We start from the raw sequence: 22,941 nt of genomic DNA, 5'->3' as shown, positions 1-22,941 counted from the left end.
TTGTCCCATTGCTTTTGGTCCCTTAAAAAGTGTGAGGCACATATAGAAACTCGGGGAGGAGATATTCAAAAGGAACGCCTGAAAAAAGAAACTAAAAAGATCTTTTTAATGGGAACTATGGTACCGAATGGTTTGAATGACTATAACAGTTATAAGTCATTCCTATGATTCTCCTCATAATTAATTTTATTTATCTACTTTATCATAATTGCACCTTTTTTTTTCTTTGATATACAACCTGTCTAATATTAATGTATATCTAGATACTATATTATCAACATTATATAGCTATGCTATTGGATTTATATAACACACTGTATAATCTGCATTAGTAGTAAACCTATATCTGTGTAAACTAATCATTCTTTATTTTATTCTCTTTGATTCCTCTTGCTAAGGAATCCGTTCCCATTCATCTATTTCTCCTATATACCCTTGAGTAATATTTTTCAAAGTAGTGTATTAAACTTATGTTAGCAGCTGAATTGATATCCGCATGACAACTCTATCATTAATGTCTTCAAATTGTTCTTTACGTACGGACATTAACTACACAACATGTAGTCCATTCATGATTGGTTAGAATAGATGCCAATCATGACCTATTTTGATACTGATTATCCTATTGGCTGTGACACCCATGTGATACGACACACCCACATGGAAACACTATATAACAGCTGTCAATTGTCTCCCCGCCGACAGCCTTGAAAAAGCAGCCCAGCGAAACGCGCGTTGGCGTTTCAGGGCTCCGTTACTGCTCTCCTGTTTCATGCTAATCTATCCTCCTGATCGCTCCCCAGTTTATACAGGCAGGGACCTTTCACAAAATCCCGCGATCAGCAGGAATAGGCTTTACTCGCTATCTGTTATTTGCTGCTATTAGCGATTTCCTATTGAGGGATTATTACCATTTAGTGATTATTTCAGTCGCTATTTGCATGACTGTTTTTCAGTATTTAGATCAGCATGCCTTTTTTTTACATGATTAGCGAGATGTCTATTGAGGCATTATAGACCTCTATCATATAGCAATACAGGAATTGCACCTTACTAATTTAATGGGCATCTATCAGTATGTGTTCCATTTAGACAGTTATTGCTTACTATAGCTCATTGTCGTCTACACGAGTGCAAATAGCTCAGTTTCGGAGTCCTTGCAACATAGATTGCATTTTATATTTTGTCTCATTGTGCGTTATATGTTTGATTTTATATTTCACTTACAAGTTCTACCTCTTTTTTAATGCATACCAATAAAATTTATTAATGTTTATCCTCTTATTGGAGTGCCCCATCTACACAGCTTTTTTCTCCTTGTCCATTACATATAGAAACTGTTGCAATTCCTACACCGTTCACCTGATTTGGATGTAAATACCCTCAAATTAAAGCTGAAAGTCTACAGTTAAAGCACATCTTGTTTGTTTCATTTCAAATTCATTGTGGTGGTGTATAGAGCCCAAAATTTGAGAAATGTGTCGATGTCCCAATATTTATGGACCTGACTAATATATATATATATATATATATATATATATATATATATATATATATATATATATATACACATACACACACATATATATATATATATATATATATATATATATATATATATATATATATATATATACATACATACACTTTTCTTATGGGATTCATATATTTGCATATATTACAATGACCACATTTAATTGACCCTTTAAAATTCAACAAAGTGCAGGGGGCTATTTTTTCCTTCTCCCTCAAAAGGCTAAGAGCTAAAATGTCTTTTAGACTTTGACTTTTCTTAAATATAACCACCGGTATGTCTGGAAGAATTTTATTTAATACAGGATCCCTTTTGAGGATACCCCAATGTTTTTTTTATAGTAGATCTGATTTTGTTCTCCTCACTGTGTATAAATGACGTGTCCTTTATAACTCAGTTTAACAATGTTTTATCTAAATATCTTAATAAATCTGCTCTGTCTTTCAATTTAATTTTTTCCGTTGCTTCTTCTGGAAGTTGCACCGGATAGCCTCTTTGTTTAAAACGATCTGAATAAATCGTTATTTGTTCCTCAAAATCGGCAGGATTACTACAGTTTCTTTTTATTCGGCTAAATTGCGAGAAGAGGATGTTAGTTTTCCATCTTTTCATGTGGCTACTCTTAAAATTTAAATAACTATTAGTGTCTACAGGTTTTATATAATTTTTTGCTGTCACTTGATCGCCACTACCCATTAAAATTAAGTCTAAATATTCCACTTGTGCATTGTTGGAATTAGCCATAAATTTAAGATTATACTCAGTGTTCCCTATACCAAAAAAATCTTGTAATTGTGTAGTGTCATGATTCCATACTATTAAAATGCTGTCTATGTACCTTTTGTATAGTACTATATTGTTTAAAAAAGGATTAGACTCATATTTATACTTTTGTTCCCAGCTGCACATATGCAGTACACACACACACATATATATATATATATATATATATATATATATATATATATATATATATATATATATATATATATATATATATATATACACACAAGTTAACCCGTGCATGATACTCATGCATTCTAGTCAAATCAAGCTACTTAAGGTGTTAAAAAGGTTCTTGTCATGCATTTGGGCCATAGCCCAGGCCTCAACCACCAACCACTCCCCACTGTCACCCCCGGCAACCACCAACCACTCCCAATTGTCACTTTTCCTTCAAGAAATATATATATATATATATTTTTAAATCTTTATAAACACTTTTAACAATTAACAAATTAAAAACATCTTAGTATACCAAATTTCAGCCCTTTCTGAATTTTTTTTCCCCACACACACTAAGAATTTAGTAGGTCAGTGTATAACTCCGCCCAGCAGGTGGCGCTGCAGCTTGGTTTTATTTTTCACACACACACACACACACACACACACACACAGACTAACACATGCAACTAGACATTTATATTATTATATATATATACATATACATACACACACACACACACATACACACACGTCAATATGTAACTTCAGAAAGTATCCAAGCTTCAGAAATTCACAGTCAAGTATATTCAATTGCAAAACATTCATTGCAAACCGAGACACTGTAGCCTAAGCACAGATGAACATTTGTTGACAATTGTGCTTTTGATCAAACATATTTTAACAAAATCTGTACACTGTTCAAATGAATTTGGAAAACAAAATATATGTGGCAGCCAAGCCTACAGAAAAGGACTGACGCCAAATTTATCTTAAATAAACAGCATAACGTTGCCAGGGTAATATTGAATAAAATTACTCATTATGGTACATTACAGTAAATTGGGATCACTCTGTTCCTTAGACACAAAAAATAATTGAACCTTGCATAATAAAAATCAATAGTATTGAAATGTACAATTCTATCAATTATAAAAAGGTAAATGTCAAGCTGTATTAAGCTGGTGAGAGGAAAAACAAATCTGAGCTACAGAAAAAAAAGAAAAACACAAATATGGGGAAACAGTACTCAGTGCTACAGAGGTTGATGAACGATTGGCTGTAAAACACTTAAAAACACTATGGCACCAAATGCATCTGCTCTTTTAAACCTTTGCCGATCCATAAACTTCCCCCTCTATTGCACGGAACTCATACAGGAGAGTTCAGTTGGGATAAGAAACTAATCATTATAAGCCTGACCTATTATTGCCGACAACATTCAGTTTACTGTCCTGCACCGAACTTCAATTGATTGCCAGAATTCAGTGGAGAAGAGACACAGGGGGAAATTTATCAACCTGCGGGATGGAAAAAGTGGAGATGTTGCCTATAGCAACCAGTCTGTTACACTCAGAGATATTCCCTCAGTCTAGATTGGCAATGGCCTAGCAAGGCGCGGAGTCCAACAGCCCCCTTGTCTTCTCCAAGAACCGTCGCAAGGCGAGGTGGGTTTAGCTGCTGGGAGACTGCAGGTTGCAGCCCTTGGTTCGGCCCCTAGACGTGAGAGATAGAGAGGAGAAATGGCAGTGGAGCAATAAACAAAAGCCAGTACCTTAGAAGATGCTGGAGTGGATCAGATGGACGGTACAGATGTCAATCTTGCAGAGGGGAGTTTCAGAAGGAGTAGTCGGTAAGCCGGGTCTGGTACACAGTTCAGATGTCTGACCTTACACATGGATCCAAGAAGAATTAACAGCAAGGAAGCCGGGTCTGGTACACAGGAGGTTAATCAGCAGGCAGAAGGACCACAAGGACAAGCAGATCTCACGGGAGTCAGTAGGTAAATAACCTGTTGCTCTGTCACAGGTTAGTGTCAGAGCGTTTCTTTTATAAAGGAAGAAGGGATTCAAAATCACCGCTGTGGGATCATATGACCAGCCCAGCCGCCCAACCGGAATCGACGCGCAGCTGACAGGACAGGACACAGCAGCTAGGAGAAGTTTCCTCACACAATCAGATTCTAGCCGTCATTTTGTAGAATGTACTAAATAAATGATAACTAGAATCTGATTGGTCGCTAAAGGCAACATCTCCACTTTTTCAAGCCAGCAGCTTGATAACTTTACCCCAAAGCGTTATCAGACAATAAAAGCAAAGACAAACATCAGCTTAGAAACCCAGTGAGGATAATTCAGAATAGAATTAAATACACTTGGCCACCAGGGACAAAGATTTACATTCTACATTTGGCCACCAGGCTAATGGGTCTGTATTTTACTGGTTGGCTATGGAAAAATTATCTGTATTGTAAACTGCCAACCAGGTAATGGGATGTATATTGTATACTAGCCACCAGGCCATGCGTTCTGAAGTGTGTACTATTAAACAGTTGGCTCTGTATTGAACAAAGCACACAGAAATTAGCTCTGTCCAGGACAAATGTACTGGAATATTGTATGGGGTAGAGACCTGAGAGGGCATCTTGTGTGGTTATCCATCTTATAATGTGAGATTATTGGTGGTTTCAACATGCGTGTCTCCGATTTCTATAATTTAGAAATAATAATGGTAAGAATGACAAACTGGTCTTGATTTTCTGAAGGGTGAACTTTTTGACAGTTTCGGCTATGATGTCAAAATCACCAATTCTAGCATGGAAAAATCAGGGAGCCTAGTATGGGAAAAAAGATTGGAAAGGATAAAATTAAATTAACAGGATGGTGAAGGATGACCAAGAGGGGAGTAGCAAATAAGTGCCATATAGTATGTTGCCATATCATTAAGGATTGACCTCCACTCCCCTACACCGGGGTGACAAATTGCATTGTAAAGGGTCTAAAAATGACAGAGTAGAAGGTGTAACTGTACTGCCCACTAGACACAGATTTCATTTTAAACCTTTAGACTATAACAAATATCCAACAAGCATCAGCACTATCTGCATAGCCTTACCCCAAAAGGAAAGTATCATAGGTTAGGTGAATACATTCATTACATAAATGTGCTGCTCCATTTCTGAGCACACCACCACAAGTTTACATCATCAAGTGAAAGGTTGTTCTCTTTAACTACAATTAAAATAAAGCTTACATATAATGACATTCAGAACAATATGTTCTCATTTTACCATTAGCAGTATAATTTTTTTTTAATCAAATGAAAACTTTAATACAGTACTTACTATATCAGTATATTGTGTCCCATTGAACAAAACAAGACAACCCAGGTATCTGTTACCATTAGTGATCTTCCTTAATAGACATGTTTAATTGGCCCCTTAGATTGTAGTAATCTCTTACTCATTACACTTTCTAAAACACCATGTTCTGATATTAAAAGATAATATTGAAGTCACTGTCGGCATTGTAAATATTCTTATAAATGAAAGCATAATATGACAAGCATGTATATGACCAGCACGTACTGCTCCTTCACAGTACTGTGTACTGTGAAGGAGCTCCTATATCGCCGCTGCTGCACCTGTGATGATGAAGTGGGCGGACCTTGTGCCACACTTAATGGCTACTAGTATTCCACTGCTGTTTGCACGCGCCAAACACATGCGCGGATTAAGAGCTGGCTGGGAGCCAAAGCATTTCCAAAATAGAACATGTCGAATTTGGCCAAAGCATTTCAAACAATGAAATTGTCTCTAACATTAAGTTTGGCAGGAGGCTAGATCAAACAAGGAAAGCATGGGCTTGACGGGAAGTACAGCGCAGCACAGAGAAGTGACTCATTCCAAACAGTGTCCAGTTGCGGGTGGTGTGGTGAAGGTCACCACCCCCCTACTGGAAACAGGGGGTGTATTCTGCTTGCAATTTATAATATACTTTGCTTGCATGTACATGTAAATTCTCTATTTCTATTAACTATTTCTTAACCTTGCCATAAGCAAAATTTTCCCAGGCATGCTTTCACACATGCTGGCCTATCCCCCTCCTCACGCATGCTATTGTTTGCAGACCTGCCTTCTCTCTATAGACTGAACACGTTTTCTATTTACACATGCCATCCTCAAACACATACTCACTTCTGAAGTAACCTAGTAAAATCTATATTAACATCATGTCTGCTGAAACCATCATGCATTAACTGTATTGTATGTAAGTATTTTATGTACTGTATATTTGATCTCAAAGTTCTTTGTTATGTAAAAGACTTGTACCTTGTGTCTGTTTGTATGTGTAGATAACTGAGGGAAAGGGTGAATGGTTTGTTTATATAGATAATACAGTATAGTGAAGTAAATGATAGATTGGTATTTATTTAGAGATTAACTGACGTGGAGGTCAATAGATGTGTAATACTTAGGCGGTATTAAAGCCCGGTCAAACAAAGAACTCCTGTAAGTCGCTCTTATGGATTTCTGGTTAAGATGCGTAAGCATAACATTTGGGATTCCTTGTTTATAGCTGGCATAGTACAAGGCGAATGTTTAAAAAAGTTGTGTAAAATAATGCCTCTAATCACGGGTGCGTGTTACTCAATGTGACTAAAATAGAGAAAAAGTCGCAAATTGCATTACAAATGTTCCAGTCTTTGGATTAATCATACAGATAAGCGATATAATTCCTGTGGGTGTGTAATATTATGGTGATGGGTTATCACTAACACACTGCTCCTACTAATCCTATGCCTATATTATTCTGTCTTTCTATATGTGCAAACTGGACTTATACCCTTGGTCCTATAAGACCGTCCAGCAAGCGTGGAACTTTGATTTATTGACTATATTACTACTTCCCCACTGAACCTGGGATAAATTCCTAGTAACACACCATTGTGCGCCGTATTCTTGTTTGACTTTCTATATGATTCTGGACTTACCTACCAATTATAAGGAAGGCTGCCTCCATATGTGCAAGAGGTGTTTTTGTGGACTTTCTCTATACTAACTTTATACAATACTGTTGTGAGCGCCAGTGTTTATTACGTATTTGGATAAATTCTACATATTTATATAAGTAAATATGTAATTCATTATTTTTGCCTCCATTGGTCCTCTTGTTGCAAACAACTTAGTTATTACATTCCATTAGATAGCAAACTCAAAATTTGAGTGAAATGCAAGAACATTAAACTCAGCAAACAAAGGTAATGGTACACTTTCAGCAAAGGAAAAATGCTTATTGCTAAAGACTACATAATTGGAAGTGGACAAATGAATTACTGATGGGTTCAATTGTATAATACAATTCTCTTAATAGCAAATTGTGTCTTTTGCAACATGCAACTTCCTTAACTATAAAAAACAGAGGGAACAAATTAGCTTTTATTCATATGTTTAAACAATAGTTTGTTTTGCTTGCCAGGATCTTCTGTTTCACTGAGTCATTAAACCATTGGACTTTTGTTTTTAATTCTGCAACCAATCTCAAAACAAGAGTCTGTTGCTTTCCAAATTGCTGACCAGTGTAAACAGAAAGCAGTGTTGAGGAACTAACTAGGACAGGGGTGTCCAACCTTTTAGCTTCCCTGGGCCACATTGGAAGACGACGAGTTGGTTTGGGCCGCACATAAGATACACTAACAATAACGATAGCTGATCATCCAAAAAGCCATAGAAAACATAGTTAACATATATATATATATATATGTGTGTATATACATATATATATATATATATATATATATATATATATATATATATATATATATATAACTTTTTTTCTCATATATATATATATATATATATATATCACTTTTTTTTCAAATGCCCCTATACTTACCTTTCAATCGCCCTGTTCAAAAAATCCTCTCTAGTTATTATACTATAATCACTTTTTGTATTGTTTCGACTCAATATCATTTAAGCCAGGCATTGTATATCAGGGTGCCCTGACCAGGCCTGCGGTACCTGACATATACATCACTGTGACCCCAAATTGTGACCTGTTTTGATAATTACACCACTATGTTAGTTAAGGGATAACAACTTATAATGGGCCAAAGAGAATAATATATAATGCCCCATTAGTAATACAAGTAGAAGTATGTAGCAGGGAGATAAGGTCCATGATGCTCCAGGATCAGGTGACTTTTATTTACTGGTCAGCGTCCCTTGAAATAATATAAAAAATCCCCCTTAACTTACCTTTTAATCGGCTTGTTCTCCTGTCCTGTTCTCTTCTTTTCTCCAATTCTGTGCTGCTGATAGTTCTTCTCGCGCGGGTGACTCCTCTGTGCTGCGCTCCGCAATGGATGTTGGGCGTGATGACATCACGCCCGACATTCACTGCGAGTGCCGCACCGAGGAGGAGACAAGGGAAGGGAGCCGGAGTACCAGCTGACGTGACCGCAAGGTAAGTAGTTTCTTTTCTTTCTTTTTTTGCAGGATTTTTTTTTTCCATTAAGAGCGCTGCCCCCTTGCCACAACCAAAACTCCTTCTGGGCCACATTTACAGGCGAGCAACCCTGAACTAGGACATATTATTGTATTATTTCAACTATTGATTACACATAGAACGGTACTAGGTAAATATTTTGTCTTTTGTTTATATACATGTATACTAGACACAACTCAATACACAACAAGGTGGCTTTTTGAACAGCTAATATCCAGTAACGTAAGTGCAGAAACCAGCTATAACTTAAAGGAGCAGGTACAAGTAAAGATGAACTAAATTAATAAATCCAGAAAAACACAAAGCAGCCACATCAAAACATTATATGCATTATTACTGAAATTGTGGTGAATTTCTGAACATAAATATTATTATTGATTTATAAAGATCAAGATTCCTTAAAAAATAACTTAAGCGTCTATAGAATAAACTGCTTTACTTCGATTTATTACATTGTATGTAAAGACCTTATGACAAAGGGCAAGTAAATCAATCATTTTAACAATATATATCAGAGGTTATTTCACTGAGCTGAATAATCTACAAGAAATAACTGAAGTGTTAATAAGTAACTATATATGTCAATCTAACTCTCTTCCAAACTCCTCTGCAGCAGGTTGCAATGTTAGGTGGGGGAAGGAAGGCAACGGAGGCTTTTACACATTGGAACAGGGCCAGTGATGTCACAGCAGCTCAAGTGAATTTTGTTTGATTTTTGACCTACATCTGGTTTCATTAGGGCACTGTCTTAAAGAGGTGGCTGCACTGGAGTATGTGTGCTAGGAAGGGATATTACAAGGTAAAGTCAGGTTAGTATTGAGCAATGTATTTTATGGCTATAAATTTTAGTTTTGGTGTTTTAATGGTTCTTTGAAAGTGATTTATCCTGAGTGAATATGTACAGTTTATTCAGGCTTCTGAATAAGACTGTTTTTATTATTCTCACACTTGGAGCCACTTGTCGTTTGCATACTTTGATAAATGCCATAACACCTTTCTAGAAGAAGTAGCAGTTTTATTGGCATTCAAAAAAAAAAAAAAAAAAATACCACTACTGACTAATTGGCAGATTGACCTTTTATAGCAGTTTTCAGCTTAACTGTGATATATGTTCTTTATTAGAGATAAAAATATTTGACACCAGAAGACAGGTCACTGTGTTTTTGAAAAGGCTGTGCTTCTGGATTTTCAACTTTTTAGTTGCTTGTCCTAAATAAAACATACTGCAAAGATCTGTCATCACATCTTCAGCTGACTATGAAAAGCGGTTAGCCAAAATGAACTGCATGTAATAAACTTAAGGTACAATTTATACCTTTACACAAATAAATACATAAAAAGAACACTGCACATCAGTCACACTTAATTAAAAAAAATAGCACCAAAATTTTGGGTAGCTTCACATGCATAAACAACGTAAAACGGTATTTGGGTATGAAAACCTGTAAAACTATTATAAATTATGAGGCCAAAACAGTCTATGACCTTCACATACACAGCTACATGTAAAATTCAAAGTTTAAGATAAATGTCTAGCTCAAGTTAAGCTCTTGTAGAAAACTGAAAACCAATCAGATTCTAGTTATCATTTATTTAATACATTCTACAAAATGATAGCTACAATCTGATTGGTTGCTATAGGCAGGGCCTGATCAACCACTAGGCTGACCAGGCTGCAGCCTGGGGCGCTGGGTCCCGGGGGGCGCGGCACTGTGGGTATTTATTTATTTTTTTAATTTATTTTTTTTAAAAAAAATTTTTTTCTTCTTCATTCATTTTTTTTTTCGGGGTGGGGGAGGGGGGGGGGGAGGAGGGCTCGACAATCAAAAGCAATGGTGGTCAGTGGTTAGCAACACACAGCCAATCGCCAGGCTGCCTGTTGCTGTGCAGCAGACAGGAAGCAGGGCGTTTTCACTTCCTATCTGCTGATCTGAGGAGAGGAGCGATGCTGGCACAACTACAGGTAATTGAAGGGGGGAACTGCCCTGCATATCTATAGGGAGGGGGGGAACTGCCCTGCATATCTATAGGGAGGGGGGGGAACTGCCCTGCATATCTATAGGGAGGGGGGGGGGACTGCCCTGCATATCTATAGGGAGGGGGGGGGAACTGCCCTGCATATCTATAGGGAGGGGGGGGGAACTGCCCTGCATATCTATAGGGAGGGGGGGAACTGCCCTGCATATCTATAGGGAGGGGGGGGAACTGCCCTGCATATCTATAGGGAGGGGGGGGAACTGCCCTGCATATCTATAGGGAGGGGGGGGAACTGCCCTGCATATCTATAGGGAGGGGGGGGAACTGCCCTGCATATCTATAGGGAGGGGGGGGAACTGCCCTGCATATCTATAGGGAGGGGGGGGACTGCCCTGCATATCTATAGGGAGGGGGGGAACTGCCCTGCATATCTATAGGGAGGGGGAGAACTGCCCTGCATATCTATAGGAAGGGGGGGGGAAAACTGCCCTGCATATCTATAGGGATGGGGGGGAACTGCCCTGCATATCTATAGGGAGGGGGGAACTGCCCTGCATATCTATAGGGAGGGGGGAACTGCCCTGCATATCTATAGGGAGGGGGGGAACTGCCCTGCATATCTATAGGGAGGGGGGGAACTGCCCTGCATATCTATAGGGAGGGGGAGAACTGCCCTGCATATCTATAGGAAGGGGGGGGGAAACTACCCTGCATATCTATAGGGAGGGGGGAACTACCCTGCATATCTATAGGGAGGGGGGGGAACTACACTGCATATCTATAGAGAGGGGGGGAACTACCCTGCATATCTATAGGGAGGGGGGGGACTTCCCTGCATATCTATAGGGAGGGAGAGGGGGGACTGTCATGCATATGTATAGGGAGGGAGAGGGGGACTGTCATACAAATCTATAGGGTGGGAGGGGGGGGGCTGCCATGAAAATCTATAGGGAGGGAGAGAGGTTGATATGTATGAAGGAGGGCAGAGGAGGGGGGCTGATATATGTGACTGGGGGAGTTTTGATGTGACGGGGGGGGATAGCTAGCTAGCAGAGTGGAGGTAAGGAAAATAGCTGCAAGGGGGATGGATGCAGGGTGGGAGGTAAAGAAAATGGCTGCAGCAGGGGTTAAGGAAAATGGCTGTGGGGGGGTTGTGGTTAAGGAAAATGGCTGCAGGGGGTATTTAAAAAATAGAGCAGCTTTGGGGGGCAGAGTCTCATGATTGTGTGGTGGTCACATGGGTTGTCTCAGCAATCACTAGAATACTAAATATTAGTGAGATGGGGCTGGTAGAGGTTTGTATTTGATTGACAACAAATATTCAGATATTGCTTATATATGCCTGTCCAATGGGGTACTTTTAGCTGGCCATAATGGAGTGTTTTGTTTTAACTAAAGGGCCTAATCATTCAGGGTTTGCATTATAATACATTTTTGCATTTTCAAAACAGGACGCAAACTTTCCAGAAGCCAGCGAGAGGATAACAAAGTTGCAAGAGCAAGAACAGGTAAGAGACAATGGCACAATCTGTCTAAATTTAAATGCTGGAGAATACACTTGAACATTCATATTCAGGAGTGTTGCTATACACCTATATATTCGGAGGAGGGGGGGGGGGGGGGGGCGCTGCGGCCGTATTAGCCTAGGGCGGCCAGAACCCTTAATCAGGCCCTGGCTATAGGCAACAACTCCACTTTTCAAACCCACCGGAAACTCACAGCTTGATACATTTACTCCTAAGTGTCCATAAAGAAAACTCAATGGCTGGCCATATTTAGCTTTCAAAAAAAATACAATAGATCAATCAAATACTGTTACATGAACTGCAAACCAAACCAATGCCCACAGTAAAAAGATAGCCGACAGCTTTTTGCAGATACCATGGAATATTTGACAAAACTGCTGACATTTCTGTGAGGAATTTATGTACCAAACATAAGGATAATGTATTTTTATATACTGTAAATTCTTAATACATAATTAATTTACCTCAAAATGTAATATTACAAAAATGAAGAAGATCATTGGCTTTATTATGGTGAAAGTTGAATTAAAAAAAAGGAAGAGATAGTTCTGTGTTATAATCTTAAAATGAAATTTAAACAAGTTACTCAATACAACTTAGAAGAAAAAAAAACTACCTGCTCCCACTTCTTTCTCCTCTTCATCAATGCTGTTCTTTATACCATCATATTCCTCATCAATTGTTTGAGTTCCCCGAATTTGAGATAAAACTCTTCTAGCCTTTTGTGTTTGACCTTTTTGAATGAGCCATCGTGGGCTTTCTGGTAGAAAAAGGAAGCCAAGGAACTGGAGTATAGCAGGGACAGCTGAGAGTCCAAACATGTACCTGTATAAAATAAAAATCGTATATATAAAATAAATCAAAAAGGAACAAAAAAAATGACATAACACACAAAATAAACAGATATGTTTCATTCATCCAATCAATTATTTTGCCAATACTTTTTTCTACTTCAGATAATAAATTCAGTATATCCATTCCCAGTAATGTCATATATACAGGTACATACTGTATGGATAATGCCTTGGAGACGGGAGGCTTGTTTCCCTTTGAAAAGCATTTCTTACCGAAATACAGGTCATGCTTGCAATCAATGACAGCAGTTTATTAGACATACATTAGATTATTTTTTTTATAAAAAACATAACAAAAAAACAAAACAAACACATTATCTGCATTTTATATTATCCATATGTAATACATAGAAATAAGGTTATTAAAAAAAGTGTACTTGTCATACAAGCCTGTAACATGATATTTTCATGTTTTAATATGAGCACAGGAGCTCCGTAAAACAAGAACACACAAATGCTATAATACCTTTTCCTTCTCATACTCCTTGGCACCAATTGCAAAGGTAAACCTCTTTATTGGGGTAAGTAAAAAAAGCAAAACAAACACCCGTGGAAGGTATATAAGGTAGCTCCTCCCTCTTCCTGGTGTCTTTTTACGGTCTCTCAGCCGAGTGTATTTGAGGTTTTTAGAATAGCTAGTGTTTTATTTTACTATGTGGGCCTACCTTCTTCCCAGTGAACAAAAAGGTCCACGTGACACACTTGTCCCAGTGTAGCAGGGACAAGGGTTGGCTTCCATGCGCATACTTCTGTACTTAAGCAAAAGAGGGGCAATTTTCCAACTCAAGAGGGTCAGAAGCTGTGGGCTATTTGCTCCTTCTGTCACATATTTTATGAACCAGCTGTATGAGATTACCACATTACTGCTGTGTGGTCTGCTGCTTTACATGCAAGGTACTGCTTGTTTTACCGTTTGCTGCATGTATGGAACACAAATGCTGATGTCTGTGTAGCAGGGGTAATCAGGGGTAATCTAAAAGTAGATGGAGTACAGGAGTATCCACTGCTTCACTGCTTCTAGCAGTCTCTGAAGTCAGGATTAGTAATTCAAACACTGGACTTTGGAAGCATAAATCTGAAAACATGGAATCGGAGTCCACACCCAAAAAGCTGAAAAAACTCTTGTCTTAGGTAGTTAGGGGTGTTTTCTACATTGTATTAGGGATTATTTAGTTATTTGTACTTTCTCACTTTTTTTCATTACTCTTTTGGAGTCTATTAAAGGGAAAAGAAGTAGAACGCCTTTACAACCTAATATTCATGCTACTCATCCCCTTGAACATAATAAGGAGATAATACATTGGATGATTAAGTCCATTAAGGATAACTTTGTTACTAGGGAACAGAATAAACAAGAGACAAAAAGAAACAGCCTCATATTACTGAAGATCAAGGTGACACAGTGCATGGGCTCTCTACCTGTGTCACTAGATATCTATGATTGGGATTCAACTGTGAATCAGTAGAAAATAATGAGGATCTCAGGTCGTTTAACCTTGATTTTGTAAATGTAATGCTTAAGGATATTAATAAATCTATGTGAATAGATGATTCACCAGCTCCTGTTTCTCTCCAAGATGCACATTTCAAAGATAAATCGGAAAAAGGGCAAAGTTTCTCATATATACTGTGTTCTTAAAGATATTAATAAGGAATGGCAACTATTAGATAAGGTCAGCCTAATATGGAGAGACTACACCGCATGTATTCTTTTCAGTATGAGCTTGTCGCTAATTGGAATTTGTTGCAGAATTTATTTTATGCACTTAGCCAGCCTTTCAACTAGAAGCACAATATTCGATGGGGGTTGTGGTGAAACGAGGTATTAATATCACACTAACCAGCCTGTTCCTCGTTTCTCACAAAATGTGGCTTATAGCATGTACTTTTTATAGCCCTTGTTTTTGTTCCCCAGCTGAACAGACTACAAATGCAGTGTCTAACTACATGTAGCTCATTGTAATTATGTATATTGTGTATTGTATATTGATGTGGCAGTGAGATTGTTATTCATTGTTCTTAAAGTGTAGTCAGGGAGGTTATGGGTAGGGATCAGGTTAAAAGATACAGGTGAGGGGGAAGACTAATTAGTGTCCATTGTTCTTACAAGACTAGGCCAGACATGCCATCTAGATGGGAAGTTCTGTGTAAGGACAGCTCATCTCCACTCCCTACTCCAACCCCCCTAGTCCAGCATTCACCAATGTTTAACAAGGAGAGGCCCAGTGGTTTGCCCAGGGAGGGAAAAGCACTGTGGAAATTCGACCCTATATTTAAGGAGCCACTCCAGGGTCAGGGGATATTCATTCTGGGATTGGATTAATGGCAGGTGCAGTGTAGCTGGTTTTGAGTTTTTGTTCTCTACCAATGGACTACAGCTGCAGCTAAGAGAAGAACTCCATGGATCTTTAAGCCAGGACATCTAGGTGACTGTAGCTCCTTAAGCTAGTGGAGTAAGGGACAGATGATCGCTTCTCAGCCTTTTGGCTAAGATCAAGTGAGTACCTGTCTAATAGGGATTCCTGCACCTGAAAGGGCCATGGGAAAGCTTGGACTGGCCAGAAGGCCGGTAGCTTGAAAGCCTTGGTATTAGTGCCCCTGGAGTGGTGACCCAGGGGTGCCGGACATCACTTGGGGCCTTGTCATCCTCACTTGACACGATGGCACTGAGCACAATTCCACTTTCAGCTACCACCTTTCCTTGCCCCGGCCTTTTGGCCTGGCAGGAATATTTTTTAACATCTCGGCCGAAAGGCTGGGGCCGTCATGCACGGCACTAATTATTTTCTTCACTGTTTTGTCACTTTGACTTATTTTTATGTTTTTTTCACTTGGATTTGATGGGTGTGTGGCTTCTTTTCTTTTATTACAATAAATGCATTGCTTTACTTTCTAACTGCATTTGCCTGAGTGACTAATAAAAACCTTAAAAGGCACTGGGTAGGCTTCCCTGGCCTAGGAAGGCACCCGTGGGAAGCCAGCCTGAGTGAAGTGGGTAAAATTGGGCCAGAAAACTCAGTATCTTCACAGGGGTCCAATGAAAAATCCCATGGAGAGGAAAATGAAAAGCTGACTTAAAAAAAAAAAAATACATGTTTCTTAGGCTATTATATTTGTTTGGCACAACATAGACTTCAGAAGACTAGTAAATAATATTTACTCAAATGTGTATACAAAGAGGTATTGATTTCCATAGTGTAAAATCTTTGGATACTCTTACTTTCTCTTCCAGAAGTATGGCTCCATCAGTGGTAATAAGAAGGGCTCTCTGGCCGTGTCAATGGGTAGTAGATCCACAATTAAAACATTGTCGATCCATACTTTCTTTCAAAGGCTCTTTCATTTATGGTCAAAAGCTATATTCTATGGGGAGGGGGTTCAGTTATGCGCGCAGTGCCTCCTGAACAGTCATGAAGGCACCCCGTGTTACTGCAACATCGTGGATTTCTCTCGCCCCCCAACATTTTTCAATATTACAAATGAATACAACTTCCCCACCCGGCTACTTCTTAATGGCTGGCAAATGAACTTGTATTTTACTGCAAGGATTTCAGCATTATTATTATTTATAAGTAGCTACAGGTTCCATAGCTCCGGGTACAGAAGCAAGTAACAAATAGATGAGGCAATACACATAAGTAGCACAGATTAGTGTGAGTAATGCTATGGGGACTCACATGGAGTGCAACAAAATACATGACAGGACATAAAAAGGAGTCAGACAGCGGACAGACATGGGACAATAGGTAGAGAGGACCCTGCCCACGAGAGTTTACATTCTAGAGGAAAAGGTGGTCAGAAACAGTAGGACTAGCTGGGAGAAAATGGAGATGGTAGAAAAAGATAGCGGAAGTGATGGATAAGATGGTCAGGAGGTGGTAGGATAAGCAAGCTTGAAAAGGTGAGTTTTGAGTGAGCGTTTGAAGGCCTGTTGGAGTCGAGTGAGGTGGGGTAGGGAGTTCCAAAGAATGGCGGAAGCATGACAAAAGTCTTGGAGGTGAGCATGGGAGGAGGTAATGAGAGCTGAATTGATTAGGAGGTCAGAAGCTAAGCGGAGAGGTCGGAGAGGTATGTACCTCTAGACAAGGTCAGAGATGTAAGGGGGAGAAGTGTCAGTAAGGGCTTTGTAAGTCAGAATTCATGTCCAGCTCCTTAATCTTAAACGGTTGGGGAGCCAATGAAAGGATTTACACAGAAGAGAAGAGGAAGAGGAGTAACGAGAGAGGAAGATGAGCCGGGTTGCAGAATTTTGTATGGATTGAAGGTCATACAAGTAAGAGACAGGAAGGTCAGTGAGAAAGAGGATGCAATAGTTGAGGCAACAAATGATGACTGAATGGATTTTGGTTGCTTCCTGAAAGAGGAAGCTACGGATTTTTGTGATGTTACGGAGGAGGAAGTGGCAGGATTTGCTGAGGGACTGAATATGAGAGGTAAAGCTGAGGGCAAAGTCATGGGTGACTCCAAGGCAGTGGGCTTGGGTGACAGGAGAGATATGTTGTCAACCAAGAGGGAGATATTGGGAGGAACAGCGACACTAGCGGGAGGAAAGATGATGAGCTCGGATTTGGAGATGTTTAGTTTGAGGAAGCACTGTAACATCCAGGTAGTTACATCCGAGAGACAGCTAGATACTTTTTGTTAGGAAGGCGGGAGAGAGGTCAGGGGAGGAAAGACAGATTTGCATGTCATCATCATAGAGGTGGTTTTGAAGGCCAAATGATTGATTAAGTTCACAGAGAGAGGTGTTGTAGACAGAGAAGAGCAGTATGCCAAGAACAGAGCTTTGGGAGACTCCAATATAAATAGATAGAGGGGGGAGGAGCCAGAAGCAAAGACACTAAAAGAGCGGCCAGAGTGATAGGAGAGCTGTTTTGCGAAGACCTAGGGAGTGAAGGGTGGCGAGGAGAAGAAAATGATAGACAGTGTTAAGAGCAGCAGAGAGTTCGAGGTGTATGAAAATGGAGATGTGACCTTCGGCCCTAGCTAAGAGTAAGTCGTTTGTTACTTTAGCGAGGGCAGTTTCAGTTGAGTGAAAAGGACAGAAGATAGACTGAAGATGGTCAAGAAGAGAGAGTGGGAAGAGAGAAAGAGAGACGATTGAAGACAAGTTGTTTGAGAATTTTAGAAGTAAAGAGAAGCAGAGACATGGGGGCGATAGTTGAAGAGACAGTGTAGGGTGGCTGTGGCCACAGTGTCAAGGGCAACAGAGAGTGAGGAGTTTTAAAGAGTGACAGGGACATGATAGGGAAGAAATGGGAGTGTGAAGGCGTTCGACGGAGGACACAAAGATGCTGGGGTCAATGCTATTGATGGGACACTGCATGCGAGCGACTTTAGGTGGGAGATGAGGGGGGGCAGGAGGTAAAGAAAGGGGTAAAGGAAAGGAGATTGTGGTCAGAGAGTGGGAAGACAGAATTGGAGAAATTGGAGATATCACAGAGATGGGAGAACACTAGGTCCAGGAAGTGACCATCATGGTGGGTGGCGGAAGTAGTCCATCGGGAGAGGCCATAGATAGAAGTGAGAGCTAGGAGTTTAAAGGCAGCCATAGTAATAGGAGAGTTGGTAAGAATATTAAAATTACTGATATCAATCATGGGAAGATCAGAAGAGACGAAATTGGAAAGCCAGGCAGCGAAGTTATCCAGAAATTGTGAGGAAGGGCCAGGGGGATGATAGAGAAGAGCAACACGATGGTGGAGAGGGGAGAAGAGACAAATAGAGTGAACTTCAAAGGAGGGGAGCGAGGGTTAAGAGGGATAACACTGACGGTGTAGCCAGAAGACAGCAGAACAGCTACACCACCCCTCCTTGGCGGTTCCTAGGACGGGGAGTGTGGGAGGAGGAGAGACCCCCATACGAGAGTGCAGCGGGAGAAGCAGTATCAGAGAGGGAGATCCATGTTTCTGCAAGGGCCAGGAGACCAAAGGAATGCGAAAGGAAGAGATTATGAATGGGAGTGAGTTTGTTGCAGACAGATCTTGCATTCAAGAGTGGGCAGGAGAGGGTAAGTTGTATGAGAAGAATGGGAATATGGTTGGCAGGACTGGATGTTCTGGGGCGACTAGGCGATATGTGGTGAAGGTAGGTAGGACAGCTGATAGAGGAGATGGGCTTGACTTACAGAATGGAGAAATGATGTTGGAAGTGTTGAATGGAGAGTAATAAGGTACGTGTGATGTAGTAGCGGAGTTCTTGCAGAGTCATGAAACAGGAGAGTGGGCTAAAGTCAGATCAAACTCAGTTTCAGCTCCTCATACTTGAGATGGCAGATAAAGCTTTGAGTAGCCTTGAAAGTACTATGGTGTGATAGAAGACAGAAATAGCTGAAGCAGGGGAGGGAATGGCTGAGCAAGCAGTTCAGCAGGCTGATGAAACACAGGCGATGGTGCTCCGGTTTCCTCCCACACTCCAAAAAAACATAGTAGGTTAATTGGCTGCTATCAAATTGACCCTTGTGTGTCTGTGTGTGTTTTTGTGTGTTCTCTGTAGAGTGCTGTGGAATTAGTGGCGCTATATAAATAGCTGATGATGATGAGGGGATGTTGCAGGGAAAATAAAATGACAGTAAAACATACCATCACGAACTGAGAAGGCAATAAGTCCAGAGTCCAAAACAGTTTTCTTGTGGTGTAAAGCTTGTAGCCAGAGAGAGATGCAATCAGGAGTAGATTATGCAGATTCAGGTGAGTGCTAACTGGTGTCCTTGTGTAGCTGTGGTGTTGAGTAGAATGATCTCCTGTTTCCTCTTGTTTAAATCCAGTATAACTGAATTATGCTATTTAAAAATTACACTTTTAACTACACACTTACAATTATACACCCTAGCTAAGCAGTCATTCTACAATCATTATATATGATTAAACACATGTGATCAGTGTCTTCAAATCAAACCCTCAATAAAAAATGCACTTTCTTATTTCAGCTCAGACTTTGGTGCAGCTAAGGTAAGAATATTTACCATGGAAATCAATTGTACACTCACCTATTACAGATAGTACTGATCTAGCTGAATCACACCCCAAAGCAGTTCTCTCACATCCATACAAAACTTTACCCCTGCCTTCATCTATTTTATTATGGCTATCGGCCTTTAGAACCGTTACACAAATCATCATCACCATTTATGAATATAGCGCCACTGATTCCGCAGCGCTGTACAGAGAACTCATCCACAACAGTCCCTGCTTGTTCATGCAAAATATTTACACAGAGAATCCTGTAAATTCCATTCTCAATGAGATAGAAAATTATATTTCAATACTTCAGTAGATTTACAAGACTGTTATTTCCACACATTTACAGCACACTGTGAGGACACTGGGATTGGAACCAAAGCTCACTAGATATCCGATCCTCTAGGTTCACAGGTCACACAGGTTAGGAGACAAGAAAAAGATAATAATCCCTTTTATTAAACACCCACTTAGTAAAAAAACAGTGCTCCCCAAGGAGAAACTTGTTCCCCCACCAAATATATCAAGTGTCAGAAAATCACTAGTGCAAGTAAAAACTCCCCAACAAAGTCCCCAGCAGGTTACCTCCCAGAACAGAGACCTAGCAGCCCCAAACTCCTGGTAATAAGCTGACAATCCATGTGGGCCAGGGGTTCTGATCCATAAGGTGGGTCTGTGTATCGTGCTGATCCCAGCTGCTTGGCTAACTCTCCACCAGCTTGGTGGAACCCTGGGTATTAGTCTCCCTACAGATGTAGGCTCACCTATTTCCCAGAATCTGCAAGTGTCTCGAAATGGAGTGGTGACAGAATCAGTCCTAGAGGTACACTGTCCGATCTGTTTCAAGAAGCTCCTGCTTCAAGCATTCCTTTCTGGCCCTGTGAGAATATGGTTCAATATGGTCCAAGACTCTCCAACAACAACCTCCCCTCCCCAGACATCTCCTTTTTGTTCCTTCTCACAAGACACCCGATCCTGGCCACCTCCCTGGGTCATTGTCTTCTTGTGATTGGTGGTGTGAAGAGTTTGGGTGGTAACAGGGGTGGGCGTAGAGCATGACATCAGTGGTCTCCCACCTGCGGTGAAGGTGCAATTCAGACTGTGTTGAAGAGTTGCTGAAACAATAGTTAGCAAACAAGCAAAATCCAGCTCCTGATTTTAGATAAGGTCCACTCTTACCTTCCCCTTCCACTCTTTTTTGATATCACAGGGTCCACAGCTGTTTCAAAATTCCTGTGAGCTGCCTCACCTCTTCCTCTCTAGACACCACAACAACAGATCTGGCCACCGGGCAGCATTTAATAACAGAGTGGAACACGGTTGTTTAATTGGCCCACTGATGACAGATCGGGTTGGCACGATGTTCCCAATATAAGGCCAGGGTCTGTCACACACTATCATCTATTATTATTATTAATTTTTATTTATAGGGCGCCACAAAGTATCCGTAGCGCCGTACAAGGACAAACAATGGCACAGTACAAGGTGAAACAGCACAGTACAAGTAACAGTGAGCACTATAACTCTGGGGGCTAAGGCACAGCATGAAAGAGAGGGAGGACTACTCCTCCCCATCTACTCAGGTTCTTTGTCAAGGGTCTTCACTTCCGGTTCACTTGTCTTCCATTCAGCCTCTTTACATCTCCAAGGACCTTCAACAAGGTGTTAATGGTTCTTCTGGCCACTCTCATAAAGCATGGAGTAGCCCTTTGAACATATCTGGATGATTTTATTAAGAAGATGATTTTCTAAGAAAATCAGAACATACTGTCAAGAATATAACACATGTTGCTCATGCAACAACATGGCATGCAAATAGTTTGAAGAGGAGAACAGTTTGACAAATGATTCAACACTATTAAAATTTTCTGCTACTCAAACATCTCAAGACCTTTTCTGACAAAAGAAAGTAGTTGCGTTCACAAATTGACCAGGAGGCACCATTAGCAAAACAATGTTGATGGAAATAACAGCAATCATGTCTTAGGCAGAAACAATTTAATGTCCCTTTCTGCGCTTCATATAACAAACAAGAACAATACCATAGCACCTAGGTTCCCAAAGTGTGCGTCGCGGCTCCCAGGGATGCCGTGGCACTGTCACAGGGGTGCTGTGGCCAGGAGGAAAAAAAAACAAAAAACTTACCAATCCAGAGGCGCCAGAGACCCAGCATCCTCCTCCAACCTTGCTTCTCACTGAATGTCGGGCGTGACGTCATCACGCCCTACATTCAGTGACAAGCGGCAGAAGAGAGGATGCTGGGTCCCGGGCACCGCCGAATTGGTAAGACAGAAAAAAAGACAGAAGAAATAGAAGAAAGAAGTATGGCAAGTAAAGAAACAGAGGGGAATGGAGATAGGAAACAGCAATGGAGGGGCAAAAGAATGAAGGAGGGGCAAAAGAATGAAGGAGGGGCAAAAGAATGAAGGGGGGGCAGAGCGAGGGGGCAGAGCGAGAATTCAGAGAGACAGAGCGAACGAATGCAGAGGGGCAGAGTGAGTGGATGAAGGGGGCACAGAGTGCATGGAGATGAAGGGGGCACAGAGTGTGTTAGCTGTAAATTATTCTTTGACAGAAATATAATTGAAGAAAAATATATAAAAATTATTATTTTCCCCTGGATTAATGTGTATTATTTTTATATATGTATTTCTGCCCTGTCCTAAATACTTATTATGTTTTTTTGACCCAACTACTTATAAAATGGGACTGCTCGGTAATTATTTTGGAGGGGTGCCTTGAAAAAATTATGGAGCCTCTAATGGTGCCGCGAACTTCAAAAGTTTGGGAACTACTGTCATAGCAGATTACCTCAGCAGATATCAAATCCATCCAGGAGAATGGTCTTTGTATGAGGAA

At 40.3% G+C, this 22,941-nt stretch overlaps 1 protein-coding gene across 2 annotated transcripts in view; it reads right to left on the bottom strand.

Annotated features, from left to right (window-relative positions):
• SLC2A13 (solute carrier family 2 member 13) overlaps positions 1-22,941 on the bottom strand; it is a 150,840-nt gene that overhangs the window by 83,871 nt on the left and 44,028 nt on the right. For both annotated transcript variants that reach the window (XM_075208830.1, XM_075208829.1), the window contains exon 3: positions 12,886-13,094. In XM_075208830.1, coding sequence (XP_075064931.1) covers positions 12,886-13,094 — 209 coding nt within the window. The remainder of the gene's footprint in view (positions 1-12,885; positions 13,095-22,941) is intronic.

The sequence above is a fragment of the Mixophyes fleayi genome, chromosome 4, assembly GCF_038048845.1.
Source record: "Mixophyes fleayi isolate aMixFle1 chromosome 4, aMixFle1.hap1, whole genome shotgun sequence".
Classification (NCBI taxonomy): Eukaryota; Metazoa; Chordata; class Amphibia; order Anura; family Limnodynastidae; genus Mixophyes; species Mixophyes fleayi.
Note: the sequence above shows the minus strand (reverse complement) of the source record. Positions and strands in the feature narration are given on the sequence as shown.